This window comes from Betta splendens, chromosome 17, assembly GCF_900634795.4.
Source record: "Betta splendens chromosome 17, fBetSpl5.4, whole genome shotgun sequence".
Lineage (NCBI taxonomy): Eukaryota > Metazoa > Chordata > Actinopteri > Anabantiformes > Osphronemidae > Betta > Betta splendens.
Window position 1 is genome coordinate 15,133,819 of NC_040897.2, and position 17,956 is coordinate 15,151,774.

Genomic DNA, 17,956 nt, shown 5'->3' on the forward strand with positions numbered 1-17,956 from the left:
TATTAAAGGGGAATAGGGGAACATGTAAAAATAAACTCATACATAAATACTGCTACGTTTAGTTTAAATTATTTTTTCCTAAAATAACCAACAAAATTACTTTGTGCTTTTAATTTGAAATACTGAATTCGACGCAGATTTGTTGTGTTTCAATCTGTCGGGAAAGTCGGCGCTTCCGGTTTGCGGGCGAGGCTCAGAGACAGCTGCGGAGCGTCGAGCTTCACGAGCTCCGAGCTTTAGTTTGGTTTAATCAACAGAAGACGAAAAAGACGCGACGAAGAAGAAAAGGAGCGAAGTTCATCCGCTCACCTGCAAAAAGGTTCATTTAAACTTCCAGCCGAGAAAGAGGAGGAAAACGGGTGAGTTCAGTCAGTCCCGTTATTTTTCTTTTGTTTGCGTTTTTACTGTAGATTCCAGGGATCAGAATAAATATAGGGGAAAATACAAAACAAACATGTTTGGTTTTAAACAGATTTACAGTAAATGCCGGGGGTTAAACGCTTGTTTTATTATATGCAGGTTTATTTATTAATGCAAAGAATTGATTATTTCGTTCATTAAGTAACTTTGTTCATTAATTTGCATAGCCGCGAATTTACATTTAATTATTTTTAGTCTAAAGTGTAATTATTGTTACTTTATACAAGTATAAATAAGTATAGTACGATATTTAACGGACGATACCAACAAGAGACTCACACATAATTCTAACGTATAACGGAAATATTAAATAAATGAATATTGTATAAATGTAGCAGCACAAGATAACTCTATCAGGTTATTACTGTTTTATTAATATAATCATTAATATCATCACAATAACTACACAGTATCAGTAGAAGTAATTCTGAAGAAATATTACTGAAATAAATTCCTCATACTTTTTAAAAGAGCATTAACAGAGGTGATATAACCAAAACAATGCATTAAAGGTCAAAACCATTGCTGCAGTATATTTAAACATTTTAATTACGTTTCTGTCAAGTCAAGTATGAGTTGTTGAGATCCATGTGTGTTACAGTCAGTGCTTCAGTGTGGCTCTGTGCTGATGCTGAGATGGTTCCGTCCAGCGTTTCCTTTCCTGCTACGCATTTTCCTCCAACATCAGCAGCTCCAGCAGAGAACAGACTGCAGCCGCAAAGCATGCTGGGAAATACATGGGGAGACACCAACTCGCACACAAAGGGGAGAAATTACTAGACGGCGTCACAGTTTGCTTTTACAGTAGAATACATTTTATTTTTATAGTTTCCTGTGTTTTTCTATCACTACCTCACTCGTATATGTGGATGCGGTGTAATAATATTTGGACGAAGGATGGAGGTGCTGTTTTTATCCCATTCACACACGTGTGTGGATGGAAACCCTGAACGGTCTGGAAGCAGCCGAGCCTTTTTCTTTCCTGCCCTTCTGGTGATGCTGCCGTGCACTGTTTTAAATCACAACAAGCATTGCACAGTTGGAACAGAGGAGGAGAAGGGACCCCCCCCCCCCCCCCCCCCCCCCACACACACACACACACACACACACACACCCACGCCCCCAGTTTTCTCCAGGGATTCACTGGAACACAGAGGCTGTGTTTTCCGCCCACTAACAGTCTCTGATCCGTTTCCAAAGAGCAAAGATTTCAGAGAATAAAGCGTTCGTGAAGCAGATTTAATAAATGCAGGAGCAGTTTACGTTCACAAACAGGTTTATTGAAACCAGTGACATCAGCTTTCACATTATGATAATTCTGAAACCAGCTGTGCTGTGCAGGGACTCTGGCTCAGACTTGTATATTGTCCTGTGCATGTTGCTGTACCTGTTTCCTTCTGCTGTGAACGGGGGTTTCACAGTGAAACCAGCCTGTTTACCGTCGTCTGCCTCCTTCAGCTCACTTCACTGTGGCTGGATTGAAGGGACCAGTCAGACAGTAGAGAATGACACACTGACTTCCTGCCTCAGCCTCATGTCTCACAATCAGCTGCTTCTTGTGACTTGAGACGCAAAACAAATGGTCCCATGCGTTTTACAGTTTGCATTCCAGCACAGAAGGCGTTAACAGGAAACATGAGCTCAGAGTCACGGCCTCTGTTTTTCTTTCTTCTGCATTTTTTCTCAGGCTGCTGCTTCGCTCCCGCAGGATGTGTGAGAGCCCCAACACAAAGCAGTTCACCGAGCGCTGAAGGCCACAACCCGATCTGAAGGTACGGCTAAAATAAGGAGTCCTGCGTTTTAGAGTGTGGATTAGAGTTTTATTAGCCTGGAGAGTCTTAGTTTAGATAATCCCTGAGTTCTGGGACTAGAGAGGAGGAACCGTCTGATCAGCTCTGCAGCATTAAAGGAAGTGACTGAGCTGTGGATCAGGGAGGACAGACTCTAATACACAGTATTAGAGTATCAACACACACTGTTTAGTTCAGATTGTTCTGCTGTTACAAAGTCTCAGCAGAGTAGAGTAGAACAAATAGTTCCAGCTAATGAGCACATGTGGTTCATGTGTTCATTTACAGTGACCATTTAATGAACTGAAAGTGTAAATTTCTCTAACACTTTAGGGTTGTTTTAAAGGTTTGGAGAAAAAGCTTCTCATTTCCCGCTCGTTACTGATGAAACCTACCTCTGTCTTCCACAGGTGGACAGAACAGACTCAGCTGCAGACAAACATGGCTGTGTTCCTCTCTGGAGCTGTTACAAGTACGTCGGCGCCGTCACAAACGTGTTGTGCAGCACTGTTCTGTCTGTAGACGCAGCCCCAACGCGCCGCGCTCCGTTCCTGACTTAACTTTTCCACTCTGGCCTGTTTCAGCAGCAGCTCTGTGACCTCAGCCCGCTCTCTGGCGAACTGATACGGTTCTGTTTATAGGAAGCTCTCAGGACGAGTGTGACGCCTGCTGTCGTGTGTTTTGCAGGTTCACCACTGAAGCGGCGCCTTCGAGCCCATCGCTCCTGTCACAGGTGAGAGCTTGGCGCCGTATGGTTGCACATGTGTTTGGCGGCGGCTGCAGCGCTCTTTCCCTCCTCCCGCAGCCCGGACCTGTCGCTGCTCTCCCCCGACTCCTCCTACGTGTGCTACCCGGCGCCGGGCGGGGGGGACCCCTGCTGCTGCCGCCGCTCGCCGCGCCTCCTCACCAACGGCTACTACGCCGTCACCGAGGACAGCTTCTCCTGGGACCAGGACGGCACCGTGTCGCTGGCGCCCTGCGAAACCAAGGTGTCCTACAAGGAGAACATGGTCAGGTGAGGGGTTTGGGTACGTTGACAATTTGAGCAGGGAAATAAAGTCAAGACACCGAAGTATTGGGTTGGATTATTATTATTCACCACTGAGCGAAATGCATCTTAAAACTCCTCAGTGCAGGACAGAAAACCAGCTGCTGACACGCACGCACGCACGCACGCACACGCACACACACACGCACAGACACACACGCACACACACGCACACACACACGCACGCACACACACACGCACAGACACACGCACACACACACACACACACACACACACACACACACACGCACAGACACACACGCACACACACGCACGCACGCACACACACACACACACGCACACACACACACACACACACACACACACACACACACACACACACACACACACACACACAGACCTGCCCTCTCGCCTTCTACAGCCATGAGGTCATTCTCAGTAGCCAATCAGGAAGGAGGATTCCTGCCGCCTGACGTGTGCAGCGTTCAGGAACGTGACATCATCACTTCAGTCGCTGGGAAACTCGTTAAAGCAACATTCAGCATCAACATGAGACGGCTGAGAAGTTACAGGCTTTAACAGACGTGATCATTAGAGGGCAGGTTAATTAAACTCACATAAACACCGAAGGCGTCAGAACGGTTTGTAATATTGCGTTTTCATTCCTCCTCAGAATCTTCCGGCGCAGACGCAGGCCTCGCAGCTCTTTGGCTCGTCTGCTGAGCAACGTGACCGAGAGCTGCCAGTCGTGGCTGGACCAGAAAGTCTTCAGAGGCATGTTTGGAACAGGCCAGGACCAGAACCAGAACCAGGATCAGTACAACGCCCTGGATGGAGAATTTGAAGCGGAGCAGGACTGGGTCAGGAGCAGCCTGGAGGACCCGACCCCGTTGGCCGAGTCCACCTGGTTCGAACCCAGGACCCCTGAGCTGGACGACGGCTGCAGCTTCACGTATGGTGGGTAACAGCTGGAGGTTCTGGCTGCGAGTGGATCTGAGAGGAGCGCTTCTGATCCCGTTTGTTTCAGACCCCACAGAGATCCCACCCCCTCCTGACAAGGACGCCCCCGCCCCGAAGCTGCTCATCCAGGAGGAGATTTGCTCTGAGGTCTGTCAGTCAAAAGAGGCGTTCCCCCATTCGCTGGGCGGCCTCTCAGAAGTCCCGCCCCCTTCACCGTTCTACGGAACCAGCTGCTGCTGTCAGGCCTCATCTGAGCACACAGGTGAGCTCCAACATGGTGACGATGAGGATTGTAATGATTTTAATAGTGTCTATTTAACAATTAATTAATGTCATTGTTCAGTTGTCAAGTGTCGCCCATTAACTCAACATATATTGAATTGCTTCAGGTTTATCCTTGAAGGCCTTCCTCCTCTTCCTCTTCACCATCTTCATCCTCATGGCTCTCTATTCACGGTAAACCCTGATTCAGATTGGTTCCAGTCGTTCTTAAAGTACATTTAAACTCAGCTTTGTTAAGTTTAATGTTTTCATTTTTCCTGTGTGCAGGTGTTTATGCTGGAGCGCGGCTGTGACGTCGACTGTGTTCATGATGTTCACCACATTTATGTGTAAGTAGCATAAAACATCTGTTAGTGAATAAGTGACCTGCATTATATGTAGTAACAGAACCTACAAGAAGTCATGGCTCAGTTACATATATGAGTGAAATTAATCATGAAGGAGTTATTGTAATGTAACATTTCACTTTCAGTTGTGACCAAGTCGGGTCCAATGGGTGAATGGAGGAGAGCGAAGACAGAGGTGAGTCTGAACCCATTTCAGTCCATTTCATTCTATAGAGTCACCAACAAAGGAAATGACTGAACCTTTTGCAACATGTCGTTTCAGGATATCACCTCCAGAAACGAGTAAAAGAGGAGATGGAGCGGTGTCCAGTCGGAGTAAGATGAAACTGAGAGAAATAAAAGTCTGATGGGACTTTGACATCTGATTAACTGTCTGCATGCATGTGGCCCCTGAAAGACCGGGTTCTGAGCTCCAGGAAGGTTTTACAGCAGCGGCTGCTCGTAAATCTCAAATGCCCACTTCTTGAGTGTAAATGAGTTCATGTGAAGACGAAGGTGATTAAAATCGTCTGTATATTTGACCCAGAGCTTTTTAAATTATAACTGGATGTTGAATTATGTTTCAACTGAACAGGAGCCTGTAACTGCAGCCCTGAATCATGTTGGAACCATGACAGAGAATCAGCTGCTTTCTGTTAAAACCGAAGGGGCTCAGTAACATGGTGACACCCGTCACGGTAGTTTAGCAGTTTAAGTTTATAAGACACTTTTATATCAAAAATACATATCAGATGTAGCTGATGTATGTTTGCAATGCGTATCTTCTGTTAGTAGTTGAACTTGGCTTTTTTGAGCTGTCCAAAGTGACCAACCTCAGACCTGCGTCTGCAAAGTGTCTAAATTCTTGTCCAGCAGTGAAGTAACGAGCTTCAAGCTTGATGTTAAACCTCACCTCCGTTTGAAACCACAGCTGAGTTTGTCTAAAAACCTAATGCAAAAAGCCTCCTGAAACGTTTGAACGCAGGAGATAAAAGTGCCAATTTCTTCCTGACAAAAGAGTTTTTTTACAGAATGTTGGTCCTGATGATTTAAAGCTGCACCGGGTCAGATCTGACAAAAAACGAAATATTATTGTGTATTTTAAATATTAACAGATCATCTTCAGGTACATGTACAGAGTAAACTCTTCAGCTGTTAAGTGCCTTTAAATCAGCCAGTAGTGACAGAACCACAGAACCACAGTCTGTGCTGGGAGAGCTGGGACACAATCAGGGAGTGTGATGGTTGAATAGCGTATTCAGACTGAAACCAATGAACCAGTTGCGTCATTTGGAACCTTCAAACTGCACGAGGTTCACGAAGAAGCTTCTAGCTGCATCTGATTCTTCTAGCAGACGAATAGGATGAACGTTTTCATCAGGACAATGTAAAAATGAATTAAATGAAAGAAACCGTACTGTTAAACTTTATAAGGTTTGGACTTATAAAGTTTTAAATCATGTTGGTCCTCAAACTATGCCAAGACTTAAAACGAAGAGCTGAGCTTTGTTTTCACTGAAAGCGCAGATCAGCTCCTTGTGTGTGAAATCTTTATCTTTGATGTGATGTTGTGTAAGAAACGTGGACGGAGGAGCTGATATTTACAGATGTCTGTAGCTCGATCGGATCAGGCTGAATCTGCATCCTGTGATAATCATGCTGCGTTTATGACATATGGGACTTACCTCAGTCGTCACCTTAACAAATGACGGCGACGATTCTATAACGATATAGAATTCTACTAACAGGGAAAATCACAGCTTTGAACCAAATAAAACAGAAGTTGTTGTAAAAGACAGACACGTTACCAATGAGTGGAGCAGTGCGACACTTTGACCTTGGGAGTTGTAGTTTATCCCATATGACATGAACATAGCATGACATTGTGTGTTTCCTTTTTACAAAGATCTATTAAAAGTGCCAGTTAATGGAAATGTGATTCAGGAAAAGCTGAAAAAACAAAGTCTATATTATTACCTTTAATACTTAATAATTAATGGTATTGTCTGTATATATTTGTATTGTTTTTCACTTAAAGCTGCACTGACACAAATGTTATATTCATCAAATAAATAATGTGACACTGTCATTAGCAGTTTTTAGCCCAGCGCTAGTTTGGCTTTTATGGTCAGGACTAGAACAGAATCATGGCTTTGGACGACGTCGTAATAATGACGCTCTGTAACTGAAGCTATTTTTAACAGGTTCTTTGCCAGCGGCCACATGAGTAGAACCTGTAGATAAGCTCCTGTTCTGTCACATTGTCCCCAGTGGTAGAAATGGTATAGTTCTTCTGATGGCACTTATTGATGTTTTTCCATTGTACTGTATTTATATGGTTAAATTTGATCCATGTTTGTTCTGAAACTGTAAAAGTAAACTTTAGAGTTAAATTTGATTGATAGAGAATCAACTTAGTTGTATGTCTAAAAACACTTTAAAGGACCAAGAGGTCATTTCCTGCAGTGTTGATCACTGCTGTTCAATAAATTGGCTGAATGATACTTGATACTTGATTGATACTTTAGTCGCAGTTGCCTTTTTCAGCCTGTTGTAAGTGAAGATTTACTTTTACAGTCCTTTAAATAGTGAACTGTTTTCATATTGATGTAACTGTTTTGTTTAACTAATCCATTAAACCCTGTTACAAAGGCAAACAGTGCATTTCTGTTCAGTGTTTTAGTTTGGTCAGCTGGTTTGTACAGAAGCAGAAAAGTTGATGAAAAGCACTGGTTCCAGACAATGAAAATGAAAAGGAACTGAAGGTAAATCAAGAAACAGCTGCTTCAGTTAGTTTTCAGTTCTGAATCATCAAAGCATTTTTTTATTTAACCAAAGCCTGTAGTTTATTGTCAGAACAAAGATCCTGTTACTGTATCACAAAAAGGAACAACGTTCAGTCTCCCTTCCTTTGCTCTATGACGTGACCTGATCATACATATCTGTTTGTAGTTAAACTAAATGAAATACCCCCAAACTCAGCAACTCGTGCCGAGCAGCACCAGCTGGCAGAACCCAAACCACCACAATTCTAGTAGAACCACTAGCACGTTCCTCAGGCCACTTGGTTACCATGGAGACGAGGATGAACACATGACTGGTGCAATGCTGAATATAAGTGTGTGGTGTTGTAACTCCATCAGCGAAGCGCGGCTGCTCACGTCTTCCCAGCATGCACTAGGGCGTGTCTTCGCAGGTGGGCGCTGGATATGAACGTCTTGCCACACTGCGAACAGCAGAGCTGCTTGCACTCTGCGTGGGAGGTCATGTGCACCTTCAGGGATCCGGACTGGGCGAAGCGCTTGCTGCAGTGGGCGCAGCCGTAGCGCTTCTCGCCGGTGTGGACGCTCTGGTGGCGTTTCAGGTTGCTGGAGTCGGAGAAGCGCTTTCCACAGAGAGAGCAGACAAACGGTTTCTCGCCCGTGTGGACCCTCATGTGGGTCTTTAGGTTCTTCAGGCAGGACAGAGACTTGCCACAGAAGTTACAAACAAAGAAACCAACGTGGTCCCCGGGTTCGTTCACTGCCTCCTGCTGCCTCCGTCCACTCCTTCTAACCGGATGCTGAGGCTGGTCTGGGACCAACAGCGCCCTCTGCTGGCCGTCTGTGGACACTGCAGGCGGCTGCTGCTCTGATACAGACCTGACCTCTGTGATGGTGAAAGGGAAGCGGCTGCTGTCTGTATCTAAAGCGCTCACATCCTTATCAAACAGGTAGGAGCAGCCGGGATCCTCGCTCTCAGGGTTCTGCTGCAGCGGCGGCTCAAACACCAGGCAGTCGTAGCTGCTGGAGTTCAGGGTTTTCTGCAGCGACATGGAGGTGGAGCTGACTTCACCGCTCATCCAGGCCTGAGACGGGCCTTTGTCCTGGTTTGTGGCTGCCTGTTCGGCCGGCTGACGTGGAGCATCCGTCTCTGTGGCCTGATCTCTATTAACGCGACAAAAACCTTCTGGAGAAAGAGAAACACGTTACATTAGAGGTTTCACAAGCTATAGATTAAATAACACCTGCTTAAAAAGGTCCTGATTATACACAGCGTCACTCACTGTCCAGCTCAGTCTGGGACCAGTCCTCATCATCGTCCTCCACCTTGATCACAGCAGTGATGTGGTTTGGGGACTGGAACCACAGAAAGGGAGAAGAAACAAAGTGAGGGATAAAACAAGCACTGCAAGGAAGTAAAGGAAGACGCCAACTTCTCGCACCGGCAGCTGTGGGGCCTCTTGTCCTGAAGCAGGTGGAGGACCCTTCAGAGACGCTGTGGGCGGCGCCAACCCCCCTGGAGGACACGATGGAGACAATTAAAACCAGCCTGGAGGTGCTCAGTTTGAAAAACAGCCGTGTTTATTTATTGTCCCATAATGCAACGCACACGGGAAATGAGGATCTGCTACATGATAACAAATCAAAGCAATAACTCAGTTGTATAAAGCTTTATGTTGTTTATTTTCTGCCACGCTGTGATGAATAATAATAAATAAACACAAACATTGTCATAATGTTCATTCGAGGCGGCTTATCAATATAAACGTGGACGTTTACCCTCCGGTCTGCGCCTCGCCTCCTTGCCGGGCTGAGCCCGTTGGGCGCGAGCCCGTCCGCTCGCGCCCACAAGCGCGGTGCCGCTCGCGGCGCTTCTCAGAGCGTTCGCGCGTGCGGCTTTCAGCTCCATGAGCCGCAGCTTTCTCCTCAGCAGCTCGTTGTCTTTGCGGCTCCGCGAGATCTCCAACTGTAGCAGCGAGTATCCGCTGTCCACGAGCTCGCAGATCTCCGCCACCGCAGTGTTGGCCAGCACCTCCATGATGGAGGCCAGCTGCGCGTGGAAGGTGGAGGCGGGGGACATGTTTGGACTCAGCCACGTGCTTCTTTATTGCAGCAGAACGATCCGAATCACCTGTGCAGGACAATAAACGCAGGAGACGCTCCAGACCGACGCTAACTCCCACCCAGCGTAAACACGACAAAAATCAGGAAGAGATGGGAGGAGGAAACGGAAATACGCCACGCAGTGCGCATGTGCAAACGCAATAAAAACGGTATGACAAGCTAACGTTTACTACAACGCAGATTTCACCTGTAGCTCGTGAACGCAGCATCAGCTCAAACAATGAAAAGTGAATGGAGGACTTTCACTGTAAAAGTCTGACCTACTGTTTGGCAGTGCTCATTATATACGTCAATGGGTTGTTTTCAGTAAATACAGTGAAGTGAGGGGCATAAAAGACATTTATCACACACTGCCCACTTCAGAGCCGTCGCCAATCACTCTCATTTTACTGCCCTGCTTTTGATGCTGCACCACCCCAAGGCCCTGCTGGGAGGCATCAGTGTGGAGTATGAATGGCAGTTCAAAGTCTGGATATGCCAACACTGACTTGACCTGAACTGTCCTGCTGACACAAGCAGTGTGATCGTCATTCACCATCTGGCTGCAAGCTTCTATCCTGCTGAACATCTGGCAGGTAAGCGAAATTTAGGACATTTTCTTCTCACGTGACGTACACTATACAAAACTGACCATTTACCATTTTAAGTGTTGTTTATCAGGCTGCAGGCTTCTTCACAACTCTCAGGGGAAAATATTTGCAGTTAAACATTTCTTTTTCTGTCTTCATTGTAACCAAGTGGTATTTTCTCATCAGATTCACAAGGTGAACTACAATACTTTCCACCTCATAGAAGTTAATCTGAATTATTAACCCGTCATTTCCTTTTAATGTGCTTTGGCCCTTGACTTGTCTACTGCATATGAGTAGAGTCAACAGCAGCCTTATTGCTGTAGTGTTTAAATTCATTATGTCATGAGAGAATACTTTACATCTATATACATACATCTATATTACATCTATATACGGTTTAGCATCTTCCTATGCTAAACCGATTTCAGCAGTAAGTTGGAGTAAAGACTCTATGACTGTTCATCTGAGGGAAAAAATCACAAACTGCCAAACTAAAAGAATGGGTAAAATCTATACGCCACAAAAACAGCAGAACAATTACAACTATGCGACTATGCCTCTGTTAAGTTATTGGTTGTGCGCCGTTGGTGAAAGCACAGCTCAAATGAGAATAAAAATAAGTTTTGCACACCTAAATGCGCTACAGTTTCAATGCACAGTGTGTGTGTGCGTGTTTGTATAATAGAGCTCTAAAAGAAAAGGTATGTTAATCTTGCTCACTAGTATTTATTATGGCTATATACTCGCTATATCAATGGGCCGATTGCGATTGCCGTCACCTGGCGTAATTCTTCAGCAGGTCACACCAGCTGCTGGAAACGCATATTAAACACACAACCTACTGCATCCCAGCTCTATTCACTGAGCCACCAGGCCTAATAGGAGATGCAAAGGAAAAAATCTTAGTCTGGGAATGGGCTATGAAACTCCAAAGTGTTCGATATTAAATTAATTAATAGGACATTATAAAATAAATACTCACATAAATAATGACAGACAATTATGTAAACTGACCATGAAATTATGAAATAATCACAACCATTTTCCAAATTAAGCTCATTTTAAAAAAAATGTTTTTTCGTAATAATACAATTATTACATCTGCCTTTTTTATTTATATCCATTTCATTTTTAGAAAAAAATTAATAAAAATATCCCAATCCGATCAGTCATCAGGGTGTTTTGCAGGTACTGTATTTGTTGGCATCTCTTTTATTGTTGTGGTTTTCTGTGAGTGGTTCTTTGTGTTTAACTGCCAGTGTATGTGAAAAATACAAAAAATCTCCATACTAGTTTCCACAACCTGGCGACAAAACACGCTGCTTTTTCATGCAACCATCAGTCAAAGCCCAACAAGTCCATGTATCCATCTCTCTGCTACAGAGCAAGTTTACTAACAACACAATGACATAAAACCAAAGATGATGAGTTTGAAACAGCATTATTAAATGTTATTCAGGAAAAGACTAAACTGCAAAAACGAGAACCTTTACGTTTTAGTTTAACAAGTGGAGACAGTCCTGGCAATTCATTTGATGAGCTGTTTGCTGTATAAAGAACAGTGTGAAATGTTATCTTTTATCTTTACCAGCACATTAAACACCTAAAATAAGGTGGCATGAAATGCAATTTATTAAGTCTTTAAAAGTAGAACCACATCAGGCTCCTTTAGACGTTGGGGTGGCATTTCTTCATGTGTAAATTGAGACTGTACTTGACGATGAAGGTCTTGGAGCACAGCGTGCAGGCGTACGGCCGCTCTCCAGAATGCACGCTCAGGTGCGACTTCAGGTGACACGACTGCGTGAACTTCTTGCCGCATTGGCTGCAGCTGAACGGCCTCTCGCCCGTGTGGATGCGCAGGTGCACCTCCAGGTTCTGGGATGTGGCGTACGTCTTGCTGCACACGGAGCATATGAAACGCTTCCCTCGGGCTCCAGAGCCCAGCTGCTCGTCACAGAGCTGCGACCGGCCTGACTGCTCCCCGTAAAGAGGAACGTTCATCATTTCAGCGTCCTCGTACTCGAATGTGGAGTTGCTGTTTTCAGACAGCTGACACTCTGCCGAGGTTGAACCTGACACGCTGACCAGCTTGAGCCCAAAAGCCTCATTGTCCACATTTTCACTTTGCTGAAACTGAGCAAAAGGCAACTGACTTTTTGTCTGTTTGTTCCACGTGGAGCGAGACTCAGATTCAGTGCTATTACCAAAATAAGTCTGTCTGTTAGCGCTGGGAGGAACCAGCAGGCTCTCCTGGACTAGATGGAGATCTGGGTCCACCTGTGAGGAGTAGGAACCAACCGACTCGCTGGCCTCCATCTCATCACTTCCGAGCTGACTGGAGCAGCCAGGTTCCCTATGAGGAGAGCCCACGCTGTAGACGGTCACAGTCTTCAGTGTCTCAGTCAGTTGGGATGTCCTCAGTGTGAGCTGCTCGGAGCATGGACTCTTGTCTTTCCCTTCACTTCTTGGCCAGTTTCTCTTCAGGTTTCGGCTGGTCGGTGTCGATGTGACAGTCTCTGTTGTTGCAGCTGTACCTCCGCCCACAGGTGTATGTTCTGAAAGACAGACAGTATCCATCATCCACTAGCTGAGCTATGAACAGCAGATTGGTGTTGGAAATATACTGCATTTTAATCATTGAAGCATTTTTTGCTGATTTGCTGTGGCTGTGACTTTGGTGTTCTCAGAGAGGTTTTCTCCCTTCTGCTCTGCAAGAACAGGGTGTATCTGTGTGTTCAGTATTGTAACATCTTTATCTGATGTGCTTGGTGCAAAAAAATATTTTCCCATGTATTGTGATCAATGGTTTGTATTGTGACCTCATGGTGGAAACCATCCATATAACTAAGCTGTACTCTTTTCTCTTGAGTGAGAGGAAGTTGCCTTCTCTGTAAACTGCTCATTCCTGTGCAAGTAAAATCCTGAAGAAGGTCTCAACTGACTCACAGTGGAGCAGATGCATGTTTTTTATGCTGTTTGCACTCTTTGCACTGTACAACCTGTGAAGCCGTGTACACTGACCTTCTAAAAAGTTGTCTTCATTGTCTGAGTCCTCGTCTTTGATCAGCACCACCTCTGGAAGCTATTAAAACCAGGACAATAACATTATTATAAAAATAATAATAGCAGTAGTAACTGCAGCTTTAAAATAATAATAAGGACCAGTGGCTAGTGGAACGAGGTGCATTTATTGTAGTAGTTATTGCAAACTTGTGAGTACATGATCCTAATGCACACACGTTGTTGTTGAAACCACAAAATGATCTTCTGCTCGCTGTATAACGCAAATAGGACGATTCTACAGAAGATGGAGGAGGTAGCGCTGTGCGGTTACCTCTTTCCGCACTGTCACCGCATGTTGACCGCCTCCTGCGCCCGCAGCAGCGACGTCCCCGCCGCGTCCATTCCGCTGAACGGCTGCTTCCGCTGCTAACGCCACCTCCGCCTCAGCCACGGGCGCCGCAGCGCTACTCCCCCGAACCACGATGGACTCGATGAGGTGCAGCTTCTTCTTCAGGTCCTCGTTCTCCTTGTGGCTGCGGGTGATCTCCATCTGAAGCGCCGCGTAGCCTTTGTCCACCACCTTGCAAATCTCCGCCACCGCAGCTTTGGTCAGCGCGCCCATGATGACGGAGAGTTGCTCGTGAAGCGCTTTGCTGGTTAAAACTGCCATCTCACCGCTCGGGGGTGAACCAGGCCGGTTCCGAACTCCATAGAACTCTAACGGCCACTAGAACGCGTGCTGATGTGTGCGCCCTAAATATGTTAGCTGCTCCACCACAATGGAGCAAAAACGATTATTTTTCTCCCTGACCTGCGAATCCGGAAAAAACAGTGCAGATTTCAAAATAAGAGCATGGCTATTAGAGGAATATTACAGGATTATTAGTAGATCATAGATCTGTAGTTTTAAAACCAAATGGGCTAAATTAATAGGTAGCAATAGCGTTATTTATGTTTTATATTGATTAAAAAAATAACATAAAGATGTCAAAATACAAAATAATACCCATCCACAACAATATAATAATAATGTTATAATGACAACACAATAAAAAAATGAAATACGTAAATGTTTCATATTTTTAAAGGGTTGCCAATGTTTTGGTTTGATGATAATTGGGCTCCAGGTCACCTTTCAATCAACAGCTACAACAGCCTGCCTTTTGATTGTCTGACAGGCGCTTTAGTCTCAAAATCAAATCAGCAAACACTGAATTTGCATCTCAAAGAGCAAAACACTGAAATTAACTGTTCATTCAAGTCATTCAAGCCTGCACTTTACATTTAATTTTACATATTTATTTATAATTTCAGATATACACCAAACAATAAATGTAACCAGCTTCACCAGGCAGTCAGGTCACTGACCTGAAGTTTGGGAAAACAGCTCATCTTCTGTTTGAGGTAACAATGGTTCTGAACCAGGCAGTTCAGAGAGTCAAGGCCTGACAGAAGCTAGAGGTAAAACTATGGAATAATCTTATGAAAAGAACCACTCTCTTAAAACTTCTTTAAAAAAGATTTCAACATAAAAAGCTCTGTTTTAATTGGCAGATAACAGCAGGAAGGTTCTGGTCCATCACAGCTTTGAGCTCACTGCGTGTTCCTCTGTACTGTGCAGGACCACAGGTGCATATATTTCAGCAGGTCCGGTCACCGTGTTCAGCCCTTTCAGTGTTCATCTCTCCTCCTTTCTGCCGAGTTAAACCGGAGCAGCTCCCTGTTCAGCCAGATGGTGCTTCTGCTGATGGATCCTCAGGTTCTGCTTCCCGGCGAATCGTTTCCCACAGTGCTCACAGGCGAAGGGCCGCTCTCCCGTGTGGACGCTCTGGTGCGTCTTCAGGTGACCCGACTGTGTGAACCGCTTCCCACACTGAGCGCAGCTGTACGGCCGCTCGCCGGTGTGGACTCGCACGTGTGTCTCCAGGCTCCGCGACGATGTAAAGCATTTGCCGCAGTAGCTGCAGACGAAGCGCCTGTCCCGGTAGTACCTGTTCAGGTCCACGGGGTCCAGTCTGGAGCCACTTAGGCCTAATGTTAAAGGAAAGCTGGCCGTGTTCAGGTCTGTCGGACGGTGGTCAGATGGGAGGTATGAACGATGGGGCACGGACACCATGCCCGGCAGCCCCTGATTGGTCCACGTGGAGGAGAGATCCACCTCTGTGTCGAAGGGGAGGGAAGTGATCAGAGACACACCCTGCTTCAGCTCAGACGTCCCCGGCAGTGATGCAGGGCTTCCTCCAGACCTCAGAAGGAAAGACTTGCTCAATTCAGCTGCAGACAGAGTTTCACTGTCTGACTCTGATGCCAAATCAAATACATGGACTGGGCTCTTCTCAGTGCCAGTACCTCCTGCAGGGCCTGGAGAACCTGGTGCACTCTGGCATTCACGATGCTCCACTCGCTCAGGCAGTTTATTGCTGTGATCCCACGGCCTTGTGTCGACCACTGAGGAGGGGACCCTCATCACAGAGGGTCCTTCACTTTCATCTGCCTCCTGTAGCTGCACCTCTGTTCCTACAGAAGGAAATAAATAACAAAAGTGATTTTGCATTTTGAAGTGTTTTGAAGAGAACCATGTGTCTGATGAAACTGACTGGTGTTTCATAAAGACTTTGTTTATCAATCTGATAAGTTATTTAGGCAAACAATGGCAAGCATGTTAGTGAAAAAAGAATCAGTGAGAAACAATGCGGCAAAAATAACATCATTATAGTATTTCCACCTGTTGTGCTTATGAAGTACAAAAGAAACAGGGAACATGTCACACTGAGGCACTTTGTCTGGTTTTCTCATGCTCAAGAGCAGAAGTAAAAAGAAATGTCAACCAAACATGGGTTCACACTGATGACAAAGTGTGAAACTGTGCTCGCTGCTGTGTTCCCCTGTGAAAAGCTTATCTTGCGCTTATATCTGCTGTTTCTCCTCGCTGTAAGTGGTCGTCCTCCCCCAAAGGCTCATTTACACACACGTCAAACTGACAGACAGCACCAGGGAACGCGCTGGTCCAAACATGACATCAGCACTGTGTTTTTTCTGCTCGTCGTCTCTCACCGTCCTCGTTGAGGAGCAGCTCCCCTGCGGAGGCGCCGTCCGCCACCTCCTCTCGCGCCGCTTCTTCCTTTATCAGAACCACCTCCGGATCATTTGACTGTTCAGCTGTTCTGGCGTCCTGAGGGGACAATGTGAAATCAAGTCACTGATCTAATCTACAGCTGAAGAATTATTACCTTAGCTTGGTTGTGTATCTTTGGTCTCACCTCTTTGTTTGCAGCAGCCACCTCAGCCACCGGGACTAGAGCAGGGTTTCTTCCACTTCTTCTGAGGTTCACCTTCGGCTGTTTGGCTCCCAATCTGCTTGGCAAGACATGTTCTAGGTAGAAAACAAAACATCATTAGCCGCACGAGAGTCTCTGATCTGAACATGGGACGTCAGTGTGATAAAACAAAGCTTTACTTGTGTGTTGGCGCGGGTCAGACCTCATACAGCACGCCTACACCAGTGTCTATGATAGGACCGAGGAGCCAAGGCCTGTATTTATACTGTTACAAACCCCACACGACAAAGACTGATTGGTCTGATATACATAAATGCAGCAAACCTACTTTTACCCCTTTACTTCCTAATAATATTCCCACTCTTACAGTAGTAAATGTAAAAGTAGTAAATGCTCGATGACCCCCCAGGAACGGGTCACAGCACACAAACTGTCCCACAAGCTCCCTTCACTACGTTCATACGTTCTGCACTACTTTTGCACCTCAAAATGTAACTCTAATATTATAACATAACACAGGCTGAGACTTCCTGTAGTTTGGAATATACTCTTTGCCGAATTCGTTGCTGAAGCTTAAAATGCATATAACAACCAAAGTGAAACCGATCTATCAAAAGCAAATGTTTCACTCGTGAGTAAAACTTTTATTGCACCGTTTCCAAGTGAAGTTCGGTGCGCACCGTCGATTTTCTACCTACGTATCGGCGGCGGTTATTGGAGCCACCCGACTCGTCGCTGCCATTAATGACGCAACCAAGGCGCAAAACATCCCAACAAGCAGCCAACAGCTCGGCTGGGGGCTGGCGGGGCCCCTGAACGCACCATCTGTGAAATCCATCCGTCCCCCGGCGGCCTCCTCCTCCTCCTCCGGGGACGCGTAATCCAACATCCCGGCGTTCCGCCGGTGTCCCCTGGCGATGATGGTCTCGATCAGCTGCAGCTTCCTCCTCAGCGCCTCGTTCTCCTTGTGGCTGCGCGTGATCTCCAGCTGCAGCACGGCGTAGCTGTCATCCACCAGCTCGCAGATCTCCGCCACCGCCGCTTTGGTCAGCGCCTCCATGATGGATGTCAGCTGAGAATGGAACGCCTTGTAACTCGTCATTTTGTGCGGACGCGAAACAAACCCGGAGTTTAAACGAACATGGGGCGACACGAAGCGTCCAGCAGAGCCGAAGAACGGCTGAGGGGAGTTTAGTTCCTGCTTATCTGGCACCAAGCAGCGCGCGACGCGGGCAGATGCTGCTGTTACCCGCTGCTGTTTGTTGTCAGTGGGCTGGTTCCCTCTCCGCGTGGCGTTCAGCAACTTCCGCAACGCCACTTTCAAAATAATAGCTTACATGAAATTTGATCACGCTTGATGCATTTTTAGAGCTTGTAAATTCTACCTTCAGGTTAACACACTTCCATAATTAAAATATAATCAGAAA

At 45.9% G+C, this 17,956-nt stretch overlaps 3 protein-coding genes across 3 annotated transcripts; 1 reads left to right on the top strand and 2 right to left on the bottom strand.

Annotated features, from left to right (window-relative positions):
• The first annotated feature begins 141 nt into the window (after positions 1 to 141).
• Positions 142 to 5,173, top strand: tmem71 (transmembrane protein 71). Its single transcript, XM_029131372.3, has 11 exons — positions 142 to 359; positions 2,108 to 2,192; positions 2,621 to 2,682; positions 2,898 to 2,943; positions 3,016 to 3,225; positions 3,893 to 4,176; positions 4,247 to 4,441; positions 4,569 to 4,635; positions 4,729 to 4,790; positions 4,934 to 4,983; positions 5,071 to 5,173. Exons 3-11 carry the CDS (start codon positions 2,652 to 2,654, stop codon positions 5,092 to 5,094), a joined length of 969 nt encoding a protein of 322 aa, XP_028987205.1. The 5' UTR covers positions 142 to 359; positions 2,108 to 2,192; positions 2,621 to 2,651; the 3' UTR covers positions 5,095 to 5,173.
• A 2,404-nt stretch (positions 5,174 to 7,577) lies between these two features.
• Positions 7,578 to 14,083, bottom strand: LOC114844195 (uncharacterized). Its single transcript, XM_055503921.1, has 7 exons — positions 13,583 to 14,083; positions 13,270 to 13,330; positions 11,920 to 12,803; positions 10,032 to 10,241; positions 9,329 to 9,750; positions 8,833 to 9,065; positions 7,578 to 8,735 (listed from the first exon to the last, which is right to left on the bottom strand). Exons 1-7 carry the CDS (start codon positions 13,919 to 13,921, stop codon positions 7,945 to 7,947), a joined length of 2,940 nt encoding a protein of 979 aa, XP_055359896.1. The 5' UTR covers positions 13,922 to 14,083; the 3' UTR covers positions 7,578 to 7,944.
• A 451-nt stretch (positions 14,084 to 14,534) lies between these two features.
• si:dkey-7l6.3 (zinc finger protein 467) lies at positions 14,535 to 17,804 on the bottom strand. The gene is made up of 4 exons (XM_029131359.3): positions 17,352 to 17,804; positions 16,512 to 16,624; positions 16,306 to 16,423; positions 14,535 to 15,768 (listed from the first exon to the last, which is right to left on the bottom strand). The coding sequence occupies exons 1-4, from the start codon at positions 17,629 to 17,631 to the stop codon at positions 14,954 to 14,956; spliced, it is 1,326 nt and encodes a 441-aa protein (XP_028987192.1). The 5' UTR covers positions 17,632 to 17,804; the 3' UTR covers positions 14,535 to 14,953.
• Positions 17,805 to 17,956: the final 152 nt, after the last annotated feature.

Coding starts and splice junctions, on each gene's coding strand:
- LOC114844195 (XM_055503921.1), bottom strand. CDS start 13,921: ATGGCAGTTTTAACCAGCAAAGCGCTTCACGAGCAACTCTCCGTCATC. Junction 9,751..10,031: donor TGATTGGCGACGGCTCTGAA/GTGGGCAGTGTG, acceptor TCTTCCTGATTT/TTGTCGTGTTTACGCTGGGT. Junction 9,066..9,328: donor GGCGAGGCGCAGACCGGAGG/GTAAACGTCCAC, acceptor CGTGTCCTCCAG/GGGGGTTGGCGCCGCCCACA.
- tmem71 (XM_029131372.3), top strand. CDS start 2,652: ATGGCTGTGTTCCTCTCTGGAGCTGTTACAA. Junction 4,442..4,568: donor GGCCTCATCTGAGCACACAG/GTGAGCTCCAAC, acceptor GAATTGCTTCAG/GTTTATCCTTGAAGGCCTTC. Junction 4,984..5,070: donor GGAGGAGAGCGAAGACAGAG/GTGAGTCTGAAC, acceptor ATGTCGTTTCAG/GATATCACCTCCAGAAACGA.
- si:dkey-7l6.3 (XM_029131359.3), bottom strand. CDS start 17,631: ATGACGAGTTACAAGGCGTTCCATTCTCAGCTGACATCCATCATGGAG. Junction 16,625..17,351: donor ACGGATGGATTTCACAGATG/GTGCGTTCAGGG, acceptor TTTTCTACCTAG/AACATGTCTTGCCAAGCAGA. Junction 16,424..16,511: donor TGGCTGCTGCAAACAAAGAG/GTGAGACCAAAG, acceptor TTGTCCCCTCAG/GACGCCAGAACAGCTGAACA.